This window comes from Salmo trutta, chromosome 21 (assembly GCF_901001165.1).
Source record: "Salmo trutta chromosome 21, fSalTru1.1, whole genome shotgun sequence".
Classification (NCBI taxonomy): Eukaryota; Metazoa; Chordata; class Actinopteri; order Salmoniformes; family Salmonidae; genus Salmo; species Salmo trutta.
Window position 1 is genome coordinate 43094393 of NC_042977.1, and position 20669 is coordinate 43115061.

A 20669-nucleotide genomic window follows, 5' to 3' on the forward strand; every position below is an offset into this window, starting at 1 on the left:
GCAAGAGGAGGAGATGATGGGGGATTGATTCACCTTGGGTGGTGTAGCAGTCTATATGCTAAAGTCATCCAATTTGGCTATATTATCTTGTAGTAATTCTAAAATCTAAAGTTCCATTTTGAAATAACAAACCAAAAAAACATGTCCACTATGTGTAGTTAGTATCAGTCCAAATCTAAGTGGATCAAAGGTATGTATCTTCACTCATCTTTGTCCTCAGTCTCTTGTATGCTGTGTTTCTCACCATCTCTGTTGTCTTTGTCCTCTTGTATGCTGTGTTTCTCACCATCTCTGTTGTCTTTGTTCTCTTGTATGCTGTGTTTCTCACCATCTCTGTTGTCTTTGTTCTCTTGTATGCTGTGTTTCTCACCATCTCTGTTGTCTTTGTTCTCTTGTATGCTGTGTTTCTCACCATCTCTGTTGTCTTTGTCCTCTTGTATGCTGTGTTTCTCACCATCTCTGTTGTCTTTGTCCTCTTGTATGCTGTGTTTCTCACCATCTCTGTTGTCTTTGTTCTCTTGTATGCTGTGTTTCTCACCATCTCTGTTGTCTTTGTTCTCTTGTATGCTGTGTTTCTAACCATCTCTGTTGTCTTCATTGTGGTCACTAGGCAACAACACACCATCTCTGTTGTCTTCATCGTGGTCACTAGGCAACAACACACCATCTCTGTTGTCTTCATCGTGGTCACTAGGCAACAACACACCATCTCTGTTGTCTTCATCGTGGTCACTAGGCAACAACACACCATCTATTACTCTTAGGGTGATCACTAGGCCTATCACTCTCCTTCCCATGCCTTATCACATTCTCTGTGAATGTTTCTCCATGTAGAGTGAGCCTAACAGAGTCATCACAACAGAGACTCCAGTCCTTCCGGCCTGTGCACTTGTCAGCAGGCTTCCTGCATCTCCACCTGCGGAGGATTACACCAATGATGATTAGCACCGCATCTGAAGAGATCAGCTGATGATTTGCTTTATGTCAGCTCACTGACACAATACAAAACAGTACATGCATACCCGGCGACAAGTAACCTGCAATCTGGGTGCCTCTTTGATACACGTAAGCGTTGTAATACTTCCTCCAATAACAAACCGTGTTCAACTACATGAAGGCTAAGAACGAAAGAGAATAGAGGAAACGTTAGTTGAACAGTTACACTGAAACAAATATGAACAAAGATACACAGACGCCACAGAGAGTATGTTGTACTCACGATATCATCCTCAGGTTTGGGCAGGCCTGGCTGAGACTGATTACACTGGCAGCACACCTCTCTGTCAAGCTGCTCACATACAGACTGATGTCCTCCAGAGAGGTTTGAGAGTGTAGCAGCGAGATCAGTCCTTCAACATGCTCATCCCACTCTGGACTGGTAGAGGTCATTCATATGACACAAACATAGACAGACACTCACTCTCATCATCAAAGCAAATATTCTCATATGTGTATGTTTGTGTGCAGATATGTAAGAGTATTTTTTATTTATTTGTCCTTTATTTAACTAGGCAAGTCAGTTAAGAACAAATTCTAATTTTACAATGACAGCCCACCCCGGCCAAACCCTAACCTGGATGATGCTGGGGCAATTGTGCGCCACCCTATGGGACTCCCAATCACAGCCGGTTGTGATACAGCCTGGCATCGAACCAGGGTCTGTAGTGACACCTCTAGCACTGAGATGCAGTGCCTTAAACCGCTGCGCCACTCGTGAGTCCTATACACTACGGCCGGGATTCAATCCCAGGTGCGTTATAGAGCAGTGTCCTTCTATAGGTCATTTTACAGCCATTTCATTCATGATAAACACTCAAACGCAAATTACCTTCATGTAAAAGGTGCATTGTCAGCTGTCTAGTGAGGTGCCCTACAATGCACCTTGGATTGAAACCCGGCCGTGTGTGTGTGTGTGTGTGTGTGTGTGTGTGTGTGTGTGTGTGTGTGTGTGTGTGTGTGTGTGTGTGTGTGTGTGTGTGTGTGTGTGTGTGTGTGTGTGTGTGTGTGTGTGTGTGTGTGTGTGTGTGTGTGTGTGTGTGTGTGTGTGTGTGTGTGTGTGTGTGTGTGTGTGTGTGTGTGTGCGCGCGCGCGCGCGCGGGGGAGATTATATTGAGGACAGAAGTTCTTACTGTTGCCCCAGAGTGTGAACTAGCTGAAATACTTTTCTCCAGTCGAATACAGGATTGCCGTAGAGGGTTATTTCAATCCCTCTGAGTGATATCTGGGACTGTAAACCTTCACTCACTGCGTCCTGTCCATATAAATGTTGGTGTTGAAAGCTGAGCCTGAAATCCAAGGTACATTTTCATTAAATCTTGTACACATGAATGTGTACCAATGCATGATGAGTCACTGTCTGGTAACATACAGTATGTTGAGCATAGTTCAGCATGACAAATATAAAGGGTTTGTAAATGACATGTAATACAACTCACAAGTCAAATGTAAAGGTTCATGATAGATGTTAGGTATTTGACATGTGCTAATATTTCTGAAGTATAATCTAGACTCCCTCACCTTAACTTGTCTACAGGGTGGATGATTGCACTCAGGTCATCCACGTCAGTGTCTGATAGGTTAGCCCCATAGCTCACAGACAAGCTGTCATCAAGAGAAGAGAAACATCTTTATTTAGGGGAAGGGGGATACCTAGTCAGTTGTACAACTGAATGCCTTCAATTGAAATGTGTCTTCCACATTTCACCCAACCCCTCTGAATCAGAGAGGTGAACGGGGCTGCCTTAATCAACATCCATGTTTTCGGCACCCGGGGGTTAACTGCCTTGCTCAGGGGCAGAATGACAGATTTTTACCTTGTCAGCTCGGGGATTCGATCCAGCAACCTTTCGGTTACTGACCCAACGCTCTAACCACTAGGCTACCTGCCTCTAACCACTAGGCTCCCCGCCTCTAACCACTAGGCTACCTGCCTCTAACCACTAGGCTACCTGCCTCTAACCACTAGGCTACCTACCTGTAACCACTAGGCTACTCGCCTCTAACCGCTAGGCTACCTGCCTCTACCCACTAGGCTACTCGCCTCTAACCACTAGGCTACCTGCCTCTAACCACTAGGCTACCTGCCACTAGGCTACCTGCCTCTAACCACTAGGCTACCTGCCTCTAACCACTAGGCTACCTACCTGTAACCACTAGGCTACCCGCCTTTAACCGCTAGGCTACCCGCCTCTAACCGCTAGGCTACTCGCCTCTAACCGCTAGGCTACCTGCCTCTAACCGCTAGGCTACCTGCCTCTAACCGCTAGGCTACCTGCCTCTAACCGCTAGGCTACTCGCCTCTAACCACTAGGCTACCTGCCTCTAACCACTAGGCTACTCGCCTCTAACCGCTAGGCTACCTGCCTCTACCCACTAGGCTACCTGCCTCTAACCGCTAGGCTACCTGCCTCTAACCGCTAGGCTACCTGCCTCTACCCACTAGGCTACCTGCCTCTACCCACTAGGCTACCTGCCTCTAACCACTAGGCTACCTGCCTCTAACCACTAGGCTACCTGCCTCTAACCACTAGGCTACCTGCCTCTAACCACTAGGCTACCTGATTTACTTCACTAGCCTTATATTATCTGGAACATTAAACTGTTGTTTATTTGTGATATAATATTAGCTAACGCTTTATTTGACACCATATAATATGTCATACCAGCTGACATAATCTGGAGGCGAAATAACAGCTGAAAAATCTGGAGGCGAAATAACAGCTGACATAATCTGGAGGCGAAATAACAGCTGACATAATCTGGAGGCGAAATAACAGCTGACATAATCTGGAGACAAAAGAAACACACACCTGTTTTGGCGAGGTTCTGGCTAGTGGAGTAGAACACCTGTTTAGGCGAGGTTCTGGCTAGTGGAGTAGAACACCTGTTTAGGCGAGGTTCTGGCTAGCGGAGTAGAACACCTGTTTAGGCAAGGTTCTGGCTAGCGGAGTAGAACACCTGTTTAGGCGAGGTTCTGGCTAGAGGAGTAGAACACCTGTTTAGGCAAGGTTCTGGCTAGAGGAGTAGAACACCTGTTTAGGCAAGGTTCTGGCTAGCGGAGTAGAACACTTGAAAAATTAAAGGAGAGCCGCACACTCTAAGAGCTCAGATGCAATAATTGAATAACCTAATATCCAACGTTTCGACAGACAAGCTGTCTTCATCAGGGTATAATGACAAACACTGCAGGGTGACTAGTTTATATAGTGTCAAAGGACACACACAGATGTCTGTAATCATGGTGTGGCCTGATATCTTTGGTTAATTCTCAGATATAAAAATGACATACAAAAAACATGAATGGTAAGCATACGATCATTAGATACAATTTGGCTACATAGGTCTACAAAACATTTACAATGAAGGGCAAAATCACAAGAATGGCTTCAGATCAATGTCTACGTTGAGACCGAAGGGAGCAAGGGTCTTTAAATTAAAGATCCAGGCAGCCTCTTGTTTTAACAATAAATTATCAAGGTCACCCCCTCTCCTAGGGAGGGTGACATGTTCGATGACGATATAACGGAGGGGCGAAATCGAGTGGTTTGCTTCCAAAAAGTGGGCCGCAACTGGGTAAGTCGAGTTTTGCACCTAATGGTGCTACGAGGCTTCGAGATTCGTACTTTTAATTCGCGCTTTGATTTACCCACATCATTTTTAACACAAGGACAAGTTATACCTCGACAATTTATTGTTAAAACGAGAGGCTGCCTGGATCTTTAATTTAAAGACCCTTGCTCCCTTCGGTCTCAACGTAGACTTTGATCTGAAACCATTCTTGTGATTATTGTGATTTTGCTATTCATTGTAAATGTTTGTAGGCTTGCTATCGCTTGCGGTGCGATAGCAGAGAAAACAGTCTATGACTTGGGTGACTGGAGTCTCTGACAATTCTTTGGGCCATCCTCTGTCAATTTACTTGGATTAAGATAATACACTTTATTACACTGTCAAGAATTATGACCATCATAAAGGATATAAACCAGAAAGGCCCATCACGTACATGCCCATTATGTCAGTCATCAGTTTACACTTGACTCTTACATGCAACTTACGAAGATCACATTGAAAAGACAGGAGGTGGTCAGGGATGCATTGTGTGCGGATTTCTCCTCAGTCTGGAAACATACAGTGGGCAATGCCATCAGCACTCCGCCCACAAGTCTCCAGAAAACTTGTGTTTTGGGACGGAGAATCACCTTCATTATAACTTTGGAGGAAATATGTTCCTAGTGTGTGAGGAATGTGCTTGCTGGCCTCAAAGACATTTTGAAAACAAGTTATGCTAATTCATTTGCAATCCCTTTAGCTTTGCTTGCTAGCTTGCTGACTAGCTACAGAGGCTAGCTGGCTAGTTAGCTACAGTAGTTAGCTACAGTAGTTAGCTACAGTAGTTAGCTAGTAGTTAGCTACAGTAGTTAGCTACAAGTAGTTAGCTACAGTAGTTAGCTACTGCCATCAAGTTGTTGTTGTGTTATTATCATTTGCCTATTCCACCGATTGCAGAATGTATACTGGCATTTGAATACAGCGTGGCAAAAGGGAATCCGGACACAATGTAGACATGGTGGACACATTTAAATGTAGACGCATGATGTGTTTTGAATTCCATGATCAGAATACAAAAACTGCATTAACTGTTAAGTCTAGACACAGCCAAAGACGGTGTCTTGTCCTGCTCCTGCATCATCAACAGAGCGTTGGCGTAGATACATGTCTGACATCAATGCGTGCTCAATTACAATGATAATTTAATATGGTCAATTTCAGAAAATGTTATATACCATAAACATAGTGTGGTGTAATAGAATGGTTTGCCTTGTGTGAAAGATTTTGTGGGTTTTGACACTCTTATGTAGGTGTCATAACCAGCCATAAAATAGCACAATATACTGTATGTCACAACAGGTCTAAATAGATGTGTCACGACAGTGTTATGACCATATTATGTCAAGTTATGACATATTATGACATGGTTATGACCATGTCATAATGTGTTATGATGCTAGCCTCTATGGGATCGGTGTCCCTATACCGGGATGGTTGTTGCTAATGTCCGCTAATGTGACTAGCATGACGTTGTAAGTAACAGCCAACTTTCCAGGACATAGACATGTCTTATATGTGCAGAAAGCTTAAATTCTTGTTTATCTATCTGCACTGGTCAATTTACAGTAGCTATTACAGTGAAAAAATACCATGCTATCGTTTGAGGAGAGTGCGCAACAACAACAAAAAATGTATCACAGCAACTTGTTTGATACATTCACCTCTGAAGGTAACATTCAGTAATCTTGTTCTGATTTGTCATCCTGGTGGTCCCAGAGATAAAATGTAGCATAGTTTTGTTTGATAAAATCTATTTTTATATTTAAATGTAGGAACTGGGATCTACAGTTTGAACCCCTGCTGATTCTGGCCACACACCCACCCCGCCTTGTCACACCAGCCTTCGCTTTGGCTCCCCCTCCTGTCCAGCTTAGGTGTTCGGCGTCACCGGCCTTCTAGCTGCTGCCGAAACTGCTGCTGGCAAACGCCCTTCACTCATCAACCCCGGACTTGTCTCGTCATCATTACAAACACCTGGTTCCAATCCCCACTCTATCACTGTATATATACTCCCTCTGTCATTTGTCTTTGTTGGTCATTGTAAATGTTGCTTGTTTTCCTGAGAGGAATCTCTCCTACTATTTCCTGAGTACTTTATTATTTTGCACCTTGGGTTTCGTCCCGCGTTGATATATGGTGCTTTATTAAATGTCAGTAGTTCTAAACCTGCGACTGCCTCCTGCTTACTCCACTCTACACTTGTGACACGCCCAGCCATCTAGATGTGTGAAGGTTAGTGTCTTTTCTGTAGGGAAGCTAATTATCAATCATGTATGACCTTCCTGGGAGTGTGTAAACTTACATTTTGTATTACCATATAATTTTTGTGTGTTCTATATAGTTATGTACCTGAAAATTTATCAACTGACCAATTCGGGCACATTTGGGAAGACTTCATTCAAAATGTTGTGCAGTAATATAATGCTTCACTAGATCAGTCTGAAACTTTGCACAAACCCTGCTGCCGTCAGGTGGCCAAACTCTAAATTGTGCTTAAACTCCTATGTGATTTTATGGTCTTTCTCTTGCATTTCAAAGATGGAACAAACCAAAAAATAGAAAATGCATGTTTTCTTTTTTTGTATTATCTTTTACCAGATCTAATGTGTTATATTCTCCTACATTCATTTCACATTTCCACAAACTTCAAAGTGTTTCCTTTCAAATGGTATCAAGAATATGCTTCAGGTCCTGAGCTACAGTCAGGTAGATTTGGATGCCATTTTATGCGAAAATTACATTTAAAAAAAGGGTCCGATCCTTAAGAGACTAGGTGTCAAATAAAGTGTTACCTATAGTGATGTCATAGATGAACTGGAGTGCAACAAGTAAAGAGTATTGCTAAACTACAGCTGTGTGTATATAGCCATTTAGGATCGAAGCTCGGTCTCCTGGGCATCACGAGACTGTGTTAGCCTGCTGAGCTTAAGCCTACAGTAAGCACTAAGCATTGGGAGCCATTGCAACTCTTCAGGTCTTAGACAAGGTTACTCGTCTCTTGAGTGTGCTTCACCAAACCACCTCCTTAACATGGACAATAAATTAAAGATATCCACCGTAAAATGTGTTATATGTAGTATTAGAGATGATAAATTGTACTTACACTATTTCACTCAAACTGTAGCCAGATGTCCTGATACAGTCACAGATCATTTTCATGTCAGACACTTTTAACCAAAGATAAGTTTGGAGAGTCCTTCACAGGCAAGAGATGGTTGAATTATTACATGAATACTTTGATCAACAAGACATCTACACTCCAAAAAACATTTCTACAACTGTACAGCATGCAATATCAATCAAGTGCACCTTTCTACTGAGACAATGTGGAAGAAGCTCACCCATTGACTCCATTTTTCTGTAGATTGGCTTCCAAAGTAACATTCATACAACCATGAAGCCTGAAACAGTAATATATCATACTGTTAAGAGGCTACTTAATTAACATTATTAAGGCCATGTTTTATATTGTGTCCAATCACAGGTTGAATTCAACCCCCAAAATGTGAAACTTCTGCAGATCGGTGCCAGTGTGACTCAGCACAGACTGAAATGGTCCAGTGTGACAATGAATAACAGGGTTCCCACAATTCCCTTTTTTGTCAATTGGGTGTTAAGATTACTAACTAGTGTACTAATGTTAAGATTACTAACTAGTGTACTAATGTTAAGATTACTAACTAGTCCTAAGTAACTACTGCTAACTCAAATCTTGGGTTTCTGACTCTCCAAATTTAGTCTAAATATTTACAAGATGTGGTACACTGTTGAAATTAAGCGCTTTGTAACTAACACCAAAACTAGTGGCAGCTAAGCTGCCACCAACGCAAAGGAGACAAAACCTTAACTTTGCTGGAGTATTAAAACACATCATGTTGAGTTGTTTTGAAACATGACATGGTGTGTTGTAAAACCACTTAATCAAGTGTTGTGCAACACCTTGCAAGGGACTGGGAGCACTACTGTTAAAGTGGCAATCAACAGTTGATAAAAAACAACAAAGCGGACTCCGCACCCCTGGTTTGGTAAAAAGCTGAGGGATGGAGCTGGAGAAATTTAACCACTCTCAAATTCATAGACAGAGCTATGGATGCAAGGACCATGATATAAACATTATAGTTTTAACCATGTTTTGAGGCTATATAGTGTTTGTTTACATTTTCTTTGAATACAAACGTTGGAGTAAAACAATCTTATATTTTGGGTTCTGATGGGGTACGACAGTTGAATTAAGCTCATGAGGCATGTATAAGATTTATTCTTCAAGAATCAATGGGTACATATCGTTCATTTAGAAGTCCAAAAGTTGATGTAGCAACTGCTGTTTGCCTCTTTTAAAGTTTGAACACAATTTTATGCAGAATTAGATACCTTCTCTTTTGGTGTTGTGAACAGAAAAGTGACGATTCAAACACTGTTGTGGGTATTTTACAATTCCAATATAGTGCCAGTATAACCTGTTGGACTAAACCTTTTTTTTGTCACTTAAACTATATAAAATGCCTTTGTTATTGTGTTAATCAATTATGTATGTATGTTCACTTCTACATTACCTCCATGTTAATTAATTAACCCTTTTGTAACAGACATTATCTATTTACCATATATGTTCCATCTTAGTTTCCTAATTATTATTCGATGAAACATTGTTATATATTAGAGGTTGGTTGGAAGCTAAATGAAAAGTTACTTACGCTATGCTTTCCAAGACTCCATGTGACTTACTGATGAGGAACATTAATTTGTCTGCTGTATTGCTGGTGATGGACTTCACTCCAATGTCAACGTTTCTGGGTTTGTGTTTAGTGAGAGCAACAAGCAAGTCCTGTACTTTCTCATCAGAGAAGTTGTTCTCACTCAGACTGAAAAATACAGTAAAATTTGTCGTGAGGCACAGAAAACACAATTTTAAACAAAAAATATATATGTGGTAGGCTAAAGTAATTCTCATTAATATAATGTAAGTGCATTCTGGGAGTCTTCAGACCCCTCGATTTGTGTGTAGATTGATGAGGGAAAAAACGATTTCATACATTTTAGAATAAGGCAAAATGTGGAAAATGTAAAGGGGTCTGAATACTTTCCGAATCCACTGTAGCTAAGGTAGAGATATATTTAACAACAAGAATTTGACGGATGACAAATAAGGTATGATATTACAGTACAGATCATGTGATTCTTACTCCAGCTCCAAACTCTTTCCTTCTCCCAGTGCTGTCAACAGATCATCTAAATCATCATCGGCTAGGCCGTCCACTTGCAACCTACAAAAACAAATACCAAAAACAATTAAGTGACAGAAAAGTGACAGAAATAATTAATTCAAGAGTTTAAATTAAAACAAATATCTATGTCCAAAACCTTTTTATGAAAGAAACATTATATTGAGCATCAACCAGTTATTATTATTATTAATTCAAATAACAATTGGGGAAATATATACTGTAAATATTATTTTATGTATTAAAATCAGCCTTGTTCTAGGGTGAGAAAGGGAAATGCAAATATACTCACTCGAGATGTTGACATTTTTCCAATGCTGGCAAAAGGATTTTTATCTTATCTGCAGTTAACTTGCACCAGTTGAGAATAAGTCTTTCGATGCACTTGCAGTGCTGAAAGCAGTACTTTAGCACCCAACAGTCTGTTTTTGTCAGGGGAATGTGAGTCAGATTAAATTCTGTGTATGTATTCATGGCTTTCTTAACAAAATCATCTACATGTAGTTCATACAGACAGTGAAACGCAAAAAGCCACATTGATGAAATGTGATAATCAATAGTGTTTCGATCCTCCTTTTCTTTTTCAATAACTTCCAGAATAAAATGTTTGAGCTGGGTCCAGATTCCTTGAGAACAAGAGATGTATTTTTTATCCTCGAGCCGTTTTCCCACTTCCTTGTTTGCGATGCCAAAGAGAAATTGAACTATGGGTAGGAGGTGACTGTTTTCTTTTCCACGTCGAACCTTAGAAAGTAGCTCTCTAACTTTCCCCTGAGCTTCTTCATCACCCAGTAACATGTATGAGAGGGCTGTGAAAAACTCCTGGAAGCTGAGGTGCATGAAGCTGTACATAGTGGTCTGACTTACTCTCTTCTTTTGGAGAAACTTACACAAGAAGGGGACTTTGGAAGGATCTGACACTGTCTGTGAGACACTATCATGGTCAAATAAGACTTGCTGCTCTTCCGTCCCCTTTTCTGCCAGCTTGCCTAGTCGTTGGAGGATGGTAAGATCTGACTGACCCAAATCCTGACAGTGGTGCTTCAACAGCGTGGCAACAAATTCAACAAAGATGGAGGTGGTGGTCTCCAGTGATTGTATCATCTCTGTGCCTTCATAAAACTGCTCCCTATAAACTGTGCAAATGATCCAGCAGATGACTGGAATGAAACATGCGGTGAAAAGTGTTTCATTTTTTCTCACAGAGTCATAGGCTTGCTGTGAGTGTTGCTCCTTCTTGAAGAATCTCTGGAAGTATTCCTCCACCCCCTCTTTAGAAAAGCCCACTATCTCAGCGCATCTCACTGGATTTTTGACCACTCCATTCAGTTTGTCCAGCGCTGTGGACCTGGTGGTAACAAGCAGGAATGACTCGGGTAAGATCTGCTTTCGTATCAGGCCACTCAATGTCACTTCAGGGGAGCATTGTGTCCTTGGGTCCCTGGGAAGGGTGTCTTTAGGTACATCAAGTGAGAATTTGAGTTCATCAAAGCCGTCTACCAGGAAGAGAACCCTCTCAGGAGACTGGCAGAGGACCTGCTTGATCATTGATGATGAACTCTGATTGTAGTTCAGCAGATCCATCAGACTTTTTCTCCCGGTGGCCTGGTTCAGTTCTTTGCACCTCAGGTGAAAAACAAAGTCAAATCGGTCTTCGTAAAGTCTTTCACACGCCCAGTCAGACATGATCTTCTGAGTGGTAAATGACTTGCCAGTTCCAGAGTGGCCCTGCAGTATCACTGTTCTCTGAATGTCTCCGTGCTCATCTGGATCAAACAGCCTCTCCACTTTGGTACTCTTGTAGGTCTCGCTGTCCCTCTGGTCCATGAGTAGATAAAAGTTCTGTCCTCTGGAGCGGATCTCCTCCTCTCTCTCTCTCTGCAGACGGTGTTTCTGGATGATCAGGGGCTCAGTGTAGCGATCATCTAACTTCACATGTTCTCCAGGGAGAGAGTTGTACTCCTGCACTGTGGCATATTCACCTCTGATGAATTCCTTGTACTTTAGGCTTGTTGTGCTTTTGTTCTCTACACGTTGATACAATAACAGAAAGTCAATTCATAATTTGTGTTTCTGTTGTAAAATTATTGAAATCATATAACATTATAAGAAATGTAATTAATTAAAAAGGGGGGAAAAACATGGCCTACCTTGTTCACCTCTTTGTTTGCCATGGCATTCTATATAAATGATTGACAAATACATATCACCAAAACCTTCTCACAAGATATCGCTAATCTTTACGTCTTCATAATTTATTGAAAATGTTATCACGCAACAGTTAGGATGGGCACTGTTTCCCTTGACACAAGATTACATGTCAGTGTGCCACAAAGAAACATCAGTACGTCAGGTATTCTTGACAGTTCGGACAATCCTTGTCACGCAAAGAAACATTATTTTATAGTTGGAAGAAAAAAAATTTGGTAATTAATGAATACAATTACATATAGGGGAATTTTGTAAGAGCAATAACTTGTTTTTGTCATTTTCCAAATATTTTAAATATTGTACATTTCCCATATCTGCTTTCTGCCAGGAAATGCCCCTGTCCTGAGAAACTGATCAACGTTTAAACACTCAAACTTCCAAAAATTAATATTCACTGTAAAAGGATATTGAAGTTTATTTTTATAGCTCTCTGTGACTTTAAGGAAAATTTTTCTTAAAACACTGACTCCTAAAAGATGTGTCCCAAGGTCAACTGTGTTTTAATTAAAATATTTTAATTAGGAGGTTACTCCTTTATGTGGTGTGTAGAAAATCTGGCTAACTATGTAAATGGTCTTTGTTAGGGTTCATCTGTGTACTTCTATGTAATAGCCTCATTGTTACTATGTAATAACAGCCTTGAATAGCATATTCAGCAGTACCACTTCACGTCACTGAATTTAGTAGAAAACAAAAGAATAGAAAAACCCTGGTTGTTAATATTATTGCACCCATTGACTTCAAGCGAAGAGGTGGTGCCATCTAATCGAGCTAAATGACTGTCATTGTGTTTACTTGATAGCTACCTACACAAATAGCTAGCTAGAACAAAGTGTTAATAAGATAAAAATTCATTAAAAATATTTAAAAGCAATACAAATAACATGCTTACTCAGGTGTTTACATGTTGTAATATCATGCAGCATACCCTGGTTATCTGGCCCTTTTGGCATAGTTTATGTGTGGCTACATGTGGTACACTCTCTCCCCATAACTTACTATGGGCCAAGATGGCTACAAGCCAGTAGTTGTATATTACACAACCAATATGGCCGACCATTGACGTCATTGTTTACATCCTAGCATGCTATTTCTAACCATTAGCCTCACTAGCTGCTAACTGTACTAGGCATAGGGTTATACAGCTCCCTATGCTGGCCTATACCCTGAGGGCTACTAGCCTGTAACCTAGCTTAGCGTGCTAGCCTCCAGCTATTGCCTGTTTATACTGTATGTCAACCCACAGCCTGTGGCCCACTAGCCTAGCATGCTAGCCGCTAATTGTATCATGTTTATACCTCATATGCTATCCTAGCCCATTTATAAAATATGGTACAATCATTACTGCTATGTAGCGTGTTAGCCTACTAGCCATAGAGTGCTGTATGCCTATTACCAGATAATACTGTTAGCACACAAGCTTCCTATTGTGTGCTAGCCATAGAGAATGATAGAGGCCTCTAGTGGCCAAAGGGCTGTATCAGCATTGGCAGCGCCATTGAGGGCTTCCAACATTTAAAAAAATATATCCTACTTCAAAATGGAGAATGGCACTACCCATGCTGTCACAGTCCTCTATCTATCTCTGAAGCTAGCTAATTGCTATCCCATTGCTTTTAAGCATATTTTACATCATTGCCATTCTGTTTGTATAGCCTTACATAGCTAGTACTCTGGAGTAATTGCCTATCACTTCCACTAGCCCGTGTGTGTGTGTGTGGTAATTTCCACCCTCTAACTGGGACCCTGGGACAGTTGTACCAGTGGAGGCTGCTGAGGGGAGGACGACTCATAATAATGTCAGGAATGGAGTGCAATGGATGGAATGGTATCAAACACATGAAAACCATGTTGATACCAATCCATTGACTCCATTCCAGCCTTTAGTATGCTCCGTTCTCCCCTCAGCAGCCTCCACTGAGTTGTACCTATATCTAAACCGACACTTCTTTCGGGGGAAACACCAGATGGTGGCGCTCTCTCATTGTGTGATACTGTAGCAGATAGTTGATTATTTGCTCTATAAAATATAGAGCTTTCAAATTTGCTTCATATGAATTATTATAAAAACGTTTTTAAACGTTGGCTTTCATGAATGCCTGACCTGATCCCAGACCATGTATCTAAACATCTTCACTCACCCAAATCCTGGACCAGATCAGGATTATTCTCCCTCAGTATGGAGAGAAAGGTACATTTCACTTTGTTTCCACCAGAGTGGAGGGCTATAAAGAGCTCCCTCATTTTGCCCTGATTAGTCCTGGCAGCGCTGATGTTGGAGTACACCTCTTCATGGATCATGCCTTCAGCGAGCAGCTTATCAGCTATAGGCATCACCGTGGTGACCCTCTGAATGAGCTGGGGCATGTACTTGTCCACGAACTGAGCACCTGTGGAGGGGAAATATTGGATGACAGTCTCTCCCCTAAACCAACCACCTGCCACCTCAATAAATATACATTCTATACAAACTTCATTATGATATTAATCAAGTTTAATATCAAGTTTGATATTATTCAGATTCATGGAAAGTGCCATCTTGGTTGACCATCTTGCTATCTTCGTTAAATGAGTGGCTACATTGCTGTTCTGGGAATTGCGAAAACAGATTGGGGAGGGTTCTGCACTATCAGAATTCTGCTCAGTTCAAGAGCTGACCACCAAATGAAACCAAACATTTGTACATCTTTCTAAGTCAAGATGGGACAGACGGGACTTTTACAATGAGAACCACTGTTACAGAGTGGGCAGAACAAGCAAGGAGGTGGGCAGAGCCAAGCACAAGCTAGCGAGATCTTATTGGAGCTTTTCTGCACGCATATTTCCGTTAGGGAACGCCTACACTCTCAAGTACCCTTTTGCAAGAACTTGAATTTGCACATCTTCTAAACAACGAACAAAAACAAAACAAAAAATGTTTGACAATGAGTCAAGTCTACAAAATGTCATGTCTTAACAAATTCTAGTTTTGGGAACAGAAAAGTGTATTGAGATCGAATGATGACGTCTATGAGAAAACAAGCATAATGTCAGCCTACTGTAGTTTCGCTACGCTCTATCGCCCCCCTCTGGCTGCCACTGGACTTGCTCTCATCTCCACTACTGTAGTTTCGCTATGCTCTATCGCCTCCCTCTGGCTGCCACTGGACTTGCTCTCATCTCCACTACTGTAGTTTCGCTATGCTCTATCGCCCCCCTCTGGCTGCCACTGGACTTGCTCTCCTCTCCACTACTGTAGTTTCGCTATGCTCTATCGCCCCCCTCTGGCTGCCACTGAACTTGCTCTCCTCTCCACTACTGTAGTTTCGCTATGCTCTATCGCCCCCCTCTGGCTGCCACTGGACTTGCTCTCATCTCCACTACTGTAGTTTCGCTATGCTCTATCGCCCCCCTCTGGCTGCCACTGGACTTGCTCTCCTCTCCACTACTGTAGTTTCGCTATGCTCTATCGCCCCCCTCTGGCTGCCACTGGACTTGCTCTCATCTCCACTACTGTAGTTTCGCTATGCTCTATCGCCCCCCTCTGGCTGCCACTGGACTTGCTCTCCTCTCCACTACTGTAGTTTCGCTATGCTCTATCGCCCCCCTCTGGCTGCCACTGGACTTGCTCTCATCTCCACTACTGTAGTTTTGCTACGCTCTATCGCCCCCCCTCTGGCTGCCACTGGACTTGCTCTCATCTCCACTACTGTAGTTTTGCTACGCTCTATCGCCCCCCTCTGGCTGCCACTGGACTTGCTCTCATCTCCACTACTGTAGTTTCGCTACGCTCTATCGCCCCCCTCTGGCTGCCACTGGACTTGCTCTCATCTCCACTACTGTAGTTTCGCTATGCTCTATCGCCCCCCTCTGGCTGCCACTGAACTTGCTCTCCTCTCCACTACTGTAGTTTCGCTATGCTCTATCGCCCCCCTCTGGCTGCCACTGGACTTGCTCTCCTCTCCACTACTGTAGTTTCGCTATGCTCTATCGCCCCCCTCTGGCTGCCACTGGACTTGCTCTCATCTCCACTACTGTAGTTTTGCTACGCTCTATCGCCCCTCTGGCTGCCACTGGACTTGCTCTCATCTCCACTACTGTAGTTTTGCTACGCTCTATCGCCCCCCTCTGGCTGCCACTGGACTTGCTCTCATCTCCACTACTGTAGTTTCACTATGCTCTATCGCCCCCCTCTGGCTGCCACTGGACTTGCTCTCATCTCCACTACTGTAGTTTTGCTACGCTCTATCGCCCCCCTCTGGCTGCCACTGGACTTGCTCTCATCTCCACTACTGTAGTTTCGCTACGCTCTATCGCCCCCCTCTGGCTGCCACTGGACTTGCTCTCATCTCCACTACTGTAGTTTCGCTATGCTCTATCGCCCCCCTCTGGCTGCCACTGAACTTGCTCTCCTCTCCACTACTGGTAGTGAGCGGAAGCCTCCACTGGATGATTCAGTTTTTTACCCCATGTGACACATCTGTGTTTCCCCTTGTAATGTAGGTACTGTAGCTACTGCTTGTATTTAAATGTCACAGATAGGAGACTTGTTTGAAAAACATAAACCACACTGATTTAAATGTCATTACATAGTAGAAACATGGAGTGGTAAAATAAACAGCCAGGGCTGAGCGATTAGTGCTTTTTGAGGTCGGTTTTGGTTCGTTTTAAAAAAAAGAATCGTGTTTTTTCAATTTCGGTTTCATACATTAAATGCAATATGAAATACGACCTTGAAATAATTTTAGAGCTTTGTAATTGAAATTAATTGAAAAGACAAATATTGACAAATCATTGAAACCATTGCATTGTCTCTAACAACAAAGAATATAGCAATTGATAAGGGCCCCATGACGGTAGTGACTGCCCATTACTGCTTATCAACCATAATTTATTCACATTACTTTACTTAAATTAATTACATTGTCTACTTAACCTTTTTTTTCATGACGTTATTATTTATTCTCCAGTACTTTGGTATACTTGTAGCCGGTAGTTCTGAAAGTAGCCTTACGAGCCAAAAGTGGTCCCCGAAAACCACATTGCTTTCTTTTGCTCTGCTGTGTGCATCTTGCTAGCTGTCACTCAAAAGGCGAGGGGCTGATTGGAATTCGAATTGCTAGGGGGCTGGCCCACGTGGGGGACAATTATGCAGCACAGCATCCGGAATGGCATTCGCTTTCAACCTAGGGATTTCGTAGATAATTAAGATAAAACAGTAATTCTGCTCATAGATTATGCATGAATGAACTACACCTTGACACATCCAGCTCAAAGCTTGTCTGCAAAGTTCCACAGCATGTCTTTAATAAAGTCCTCATCTGATCTCTGCTGGCAGTAGCAGCCAGACAGCCAGACAACCATTTAACAATTTTTCTTTGGTCCACAATGAGCCAAGCTCCCCTGTCTAGTGAAAAAAGGTTGCCCATGATCATTTGGTTGTCACATTGCCCATAATGCAGAGCTGTCTGACAAAATCACTATTTTAGTATAAAGCATACTTTCAAGACTGCTACAACTATCAGTCGGGTACTAGAGCTATCCCTCTGTACATTCCTCTCTCATGTGATCTGTGTGTTGTACCGGGAAGAATAGGCGCAATGGATTCTGGTCATTGTAGTTAATTACCACGTTTGCTGCATTGCATATTTCCTTTTGAAAACCACAACAGCGTCCCACCGGTCGTTCTTGATTTGATGTCTCTAGTGCTTGATAGGATTTTTTTTGTAGAGAAGCAGGGTGTTGAGGTAACAAAACAAAATAAAAACTAAATGAATGGAATTCAAGTAATTGAACCGATGTCGGTCTGAGTTGTTAAATAAAAAATATTTTTTAAATGTAGACTGCAATAGATCTGACTAACTGCATTACTGTAGTACATTAGTATAGTTCAGTGCATTTGGAAAATATTCAGACCTCTTGACTTTTTCCACATTTTGTTACATTACAGCCTTATTCTAAAATTGATTCAAATGTTTTTCCTCATCAATCTACACACAATACCCCATAATGACAAAGTGAAAACAGGTTTTTAGAAATGTTTGCAAATGTATTACAAAGAAAAAATGATGCCTTATTTACATAAGTATTCAGACCCTTTGCTATGAGACTCGAAATTGAGCTCAGGTGCATCCTGTTTCCATTGATCATCCTGGAGATGTTTCTACAACTTGATTGGAGTCCACCTGTGGTAAGTTAAATTGATTGGACATGACTTGGAAAAGCACAAACCTGTCTATATAAGGTTCCACAGTTGGCAGTGCATGTCAGAGCAAGCCATTAGGGTCAAAGGAATTGTCTGTAGAGCTCTGAGATAGGATTCGTGTCGAGGCACAGATCTGGGAAAAACATTTCTACAGCATTTAAGGTCCCCAAAAACTCAGTGTCCTCCATCATTCTTAAATGGAAGAAATTTAGAACCACCAAGACTCTTCCTAGAGCTGGCCAACCGGCCAAACTGAGCAATCGGGGGAGAAGGGCCTTGGTCAGGGAGGTGACCAAGAACCCCATGGTTACAGCCTCAAGTGTGCAAAGCTGTCGTCAAGACAAAGGGTGGCTACTTCGAAGAATCTCAAATCTAAAATACATTTTGATTTGTTTAACACTTTTTGGTTACTACATGATTCCATATGTGTTATTTCATAGTTTTGATGTCTTCACTATTATTCTACAATGTAGAAAATAGTAAAAATAAAGAAAAACCCTTGAATGAGTAGGTGTTCTAAACTTTTGACTGGTACTGTATGTTTTTATTTGTAATACATTTGCAGAAATGTCTAAACCTGTTTTTTGCTTTGTCATTATGGGGTATTGTGTGTAGTTGTGGAAAACTCAAGGGGTCTGAATACTTTCTGAATGCACTGTATCTCAGACCATATCCAGGTCTAACTTACTGTGTTCAGACGACTCCATTTTGTTCATCAGGAAAGGTCACACTTCAGCATTAAGTCGTCTGTTTCTTCACTGGCTGTCTACTAGGGAAACAATGAGTTATGCTCCACAATTATGTGCCCATATGCAATAGCTAATGTTAATGCATACAGTATATGGAGTATTCTCTATGCAACAGATATTGAGACAACTTCTCTTTCTATAGTTTGAAATGTCTGTAGTATAATACATTTTTTCTTGGACTCTCTGGGACCCACAAATCCTTTTTATTTTGGTTTCTAAAGAAGGCACACCGAAACAGATTTGACTTCCTCTTTGTCTTTGTGTTGATACAAAAACAGGAAGTTTCTGTTTGCTGTGTTCAAGTGGACGTATACTCACCACTCACATCCACAGCTAAAGTTAATGGATAACATGTCTTTCAGATCACATCAATCTAAAGGGTTTATCTTCAACATGTTGAAGATGCGGGGTTCGCTGACTTGCTGTATGTTTGTCTCCAGTAGTTATTTAAAACTAAGACATCTTCCAGCAGAAGGACGCGGGTTTACTCTTTCCTGCTCCCTGACATACTGTAAACCACTCCCCCTTACACTTCCTGGAACTCATGCACGTGCAGCAACGTGGAAGAAGAAGGATCACAGACACACAGAGATTGGGCAAGTTCGTTTTGCATGGCCCGGTGCCCCTGGTGGACAGAGTTTACATATTTTATACCATTCCATTGGTCCTTAATACTGCACTGTTGGAACTAGAAGCACAAGCATTTCGCTACACTCGCATTACCCTCTACAGGATCGGTGTCCCGACCTCGGGACGGTTGAGCTAATGTGATTAGCATGAGGTTGTAAGAAACCCCCTCAAAAATCCCTGGACATAGACATATCTGTATGGGCAGAAAGCTTAAATTCTTGTTAATCTAACTGCACTGTCCAATTTACAGTAGCTATTACAGTGAGAGAATACCATGCTATTGTTTGAGGAGAGTGCACAATTATGAACTTGAAAATGTATGAATAAATCAATTAGGCACATTTGGGCAGTCTTGATACAACCTTTTGAATAGATATGCAATATTTCATTGCATCAGTTAAAACGTTGCACATACACTGCTGCCATCTAGTGGCCAAAGTCTAAATTGCGACTGGGCTAGAATAATTGTTTTATTTATTTATTTCACCTTTATTTAACCAGGTAAGCTAGTTGAGAACAAGTTCTCATTTGCAACTGCAACCTGGCCATGATAAAGCAAAGCAGTTCGACACATACAACAACACAGAGTTACACATGGAATAAACAAACATATAGAATCAATAATACAGTAGAAAAATATATATACAGCATGTGCAAATGAGGTAGGATAACAGTTAGGCAATAAATAGGCCTTTAATTATGGCCTTTCTCTTGCATTTCAAGGATGATGGAGAATTTCTTTTTCAAAACAATTCATGTTTTTTTCTTTGTATTATCTTTTACTAGATCTATTCTACTACAGTAATTTCGCATCTCCACAAACGTCAGTATTTCCTTTCAAATGGTATCAAGAATAGGCCTATCCTTCCTTCAGGTTCTGAGCTACAGGCAGTTAGATTTGGGTATGTCATTTTAGGTGAAACATTTTAAAAAACCTGTCTGGGCTAGGGGGCAGTATTGAGAATTTTGGAAAAAATATGTTCCCATTTTTAACTGCCTCCTACACCAACTCAGAAGCTAGAATATGCATATTATTGTTCAGGTTTGGATAGAAAACACTCTGAA

General features: G+C 41.6%; 1 protein-coding gene across 3 annotated transcripts; it reads right to left on the reverse strand.

Moving 5' to 3' along the window:
- Positions 1-222: 222 nt before the first annotated feature.
- On the reverse strand, positions 223-19494 carry LOC115157497 (NACHT, LRR and PYD domains-containing protein 3). Of its 3 annotated transcripts, XM_029705801.1 has the most exons (15): positions 19293-19494; positions 18914-18991; positions 14183-14431; positions 11981-12010; positions 10123-11857; positions 9792-9872; positions 9303-9470; positions 7950-8009; positions 7712-7804; positions 2518-2601; positions 2130-2285; positions 1220-1375; positions 1023-1118; positions 707-916; positions 223-538 (listed from the first exon to the last, which is right to left on the reverse strand). In XM_029705801.1, exons 2-14 carry the CDS (start codon positions 18939-18941, stop codon positions 733-735), a joined length of 3120 nt encoding a protein of 1039 aa, XP_029561661.1. In that variant the 5' UTR covers positions 18942-18991; positions 19293-19494; the 3' UTR covers positions 223-538; positions 707-732. The 3 variants fall into 3 exon arrangements, with proteins under 3 accessions (XP_029561661.1, XP_029561659.1, XP_029561660.1); XM_029705799.1 differs by having other exon boundaries at positions 223-916; XM_029705800.1 differs by having other exon boundaries at positions 223-916; positions 18914-18994.
- Between the last annotated feature and the right edge of the window lie 1175 nt (positions 19495-20669).

Coding starts and splice junctions, on each gene's coding strand:
- LOC115157497 (XM_029705801.1), bottom strand. CDS start 18,941: ATGAACAAAATGGAGTCGTCTGAACACA. Junction 8,010..9,302: donor GGAGTCTTGGAAAGCATAGC/GTAAGTAACTTT, acceptor TTACTGTTTCAG/GCTTCATGGTTGTATGAATG. Junction 7,805..7,949: donor CAGAAAAATGGAGTCAATGG/GTGAGCTTCTTC, acceptor TTGCCTGTGAAG/GACTCTCCAAACTTATCTTT.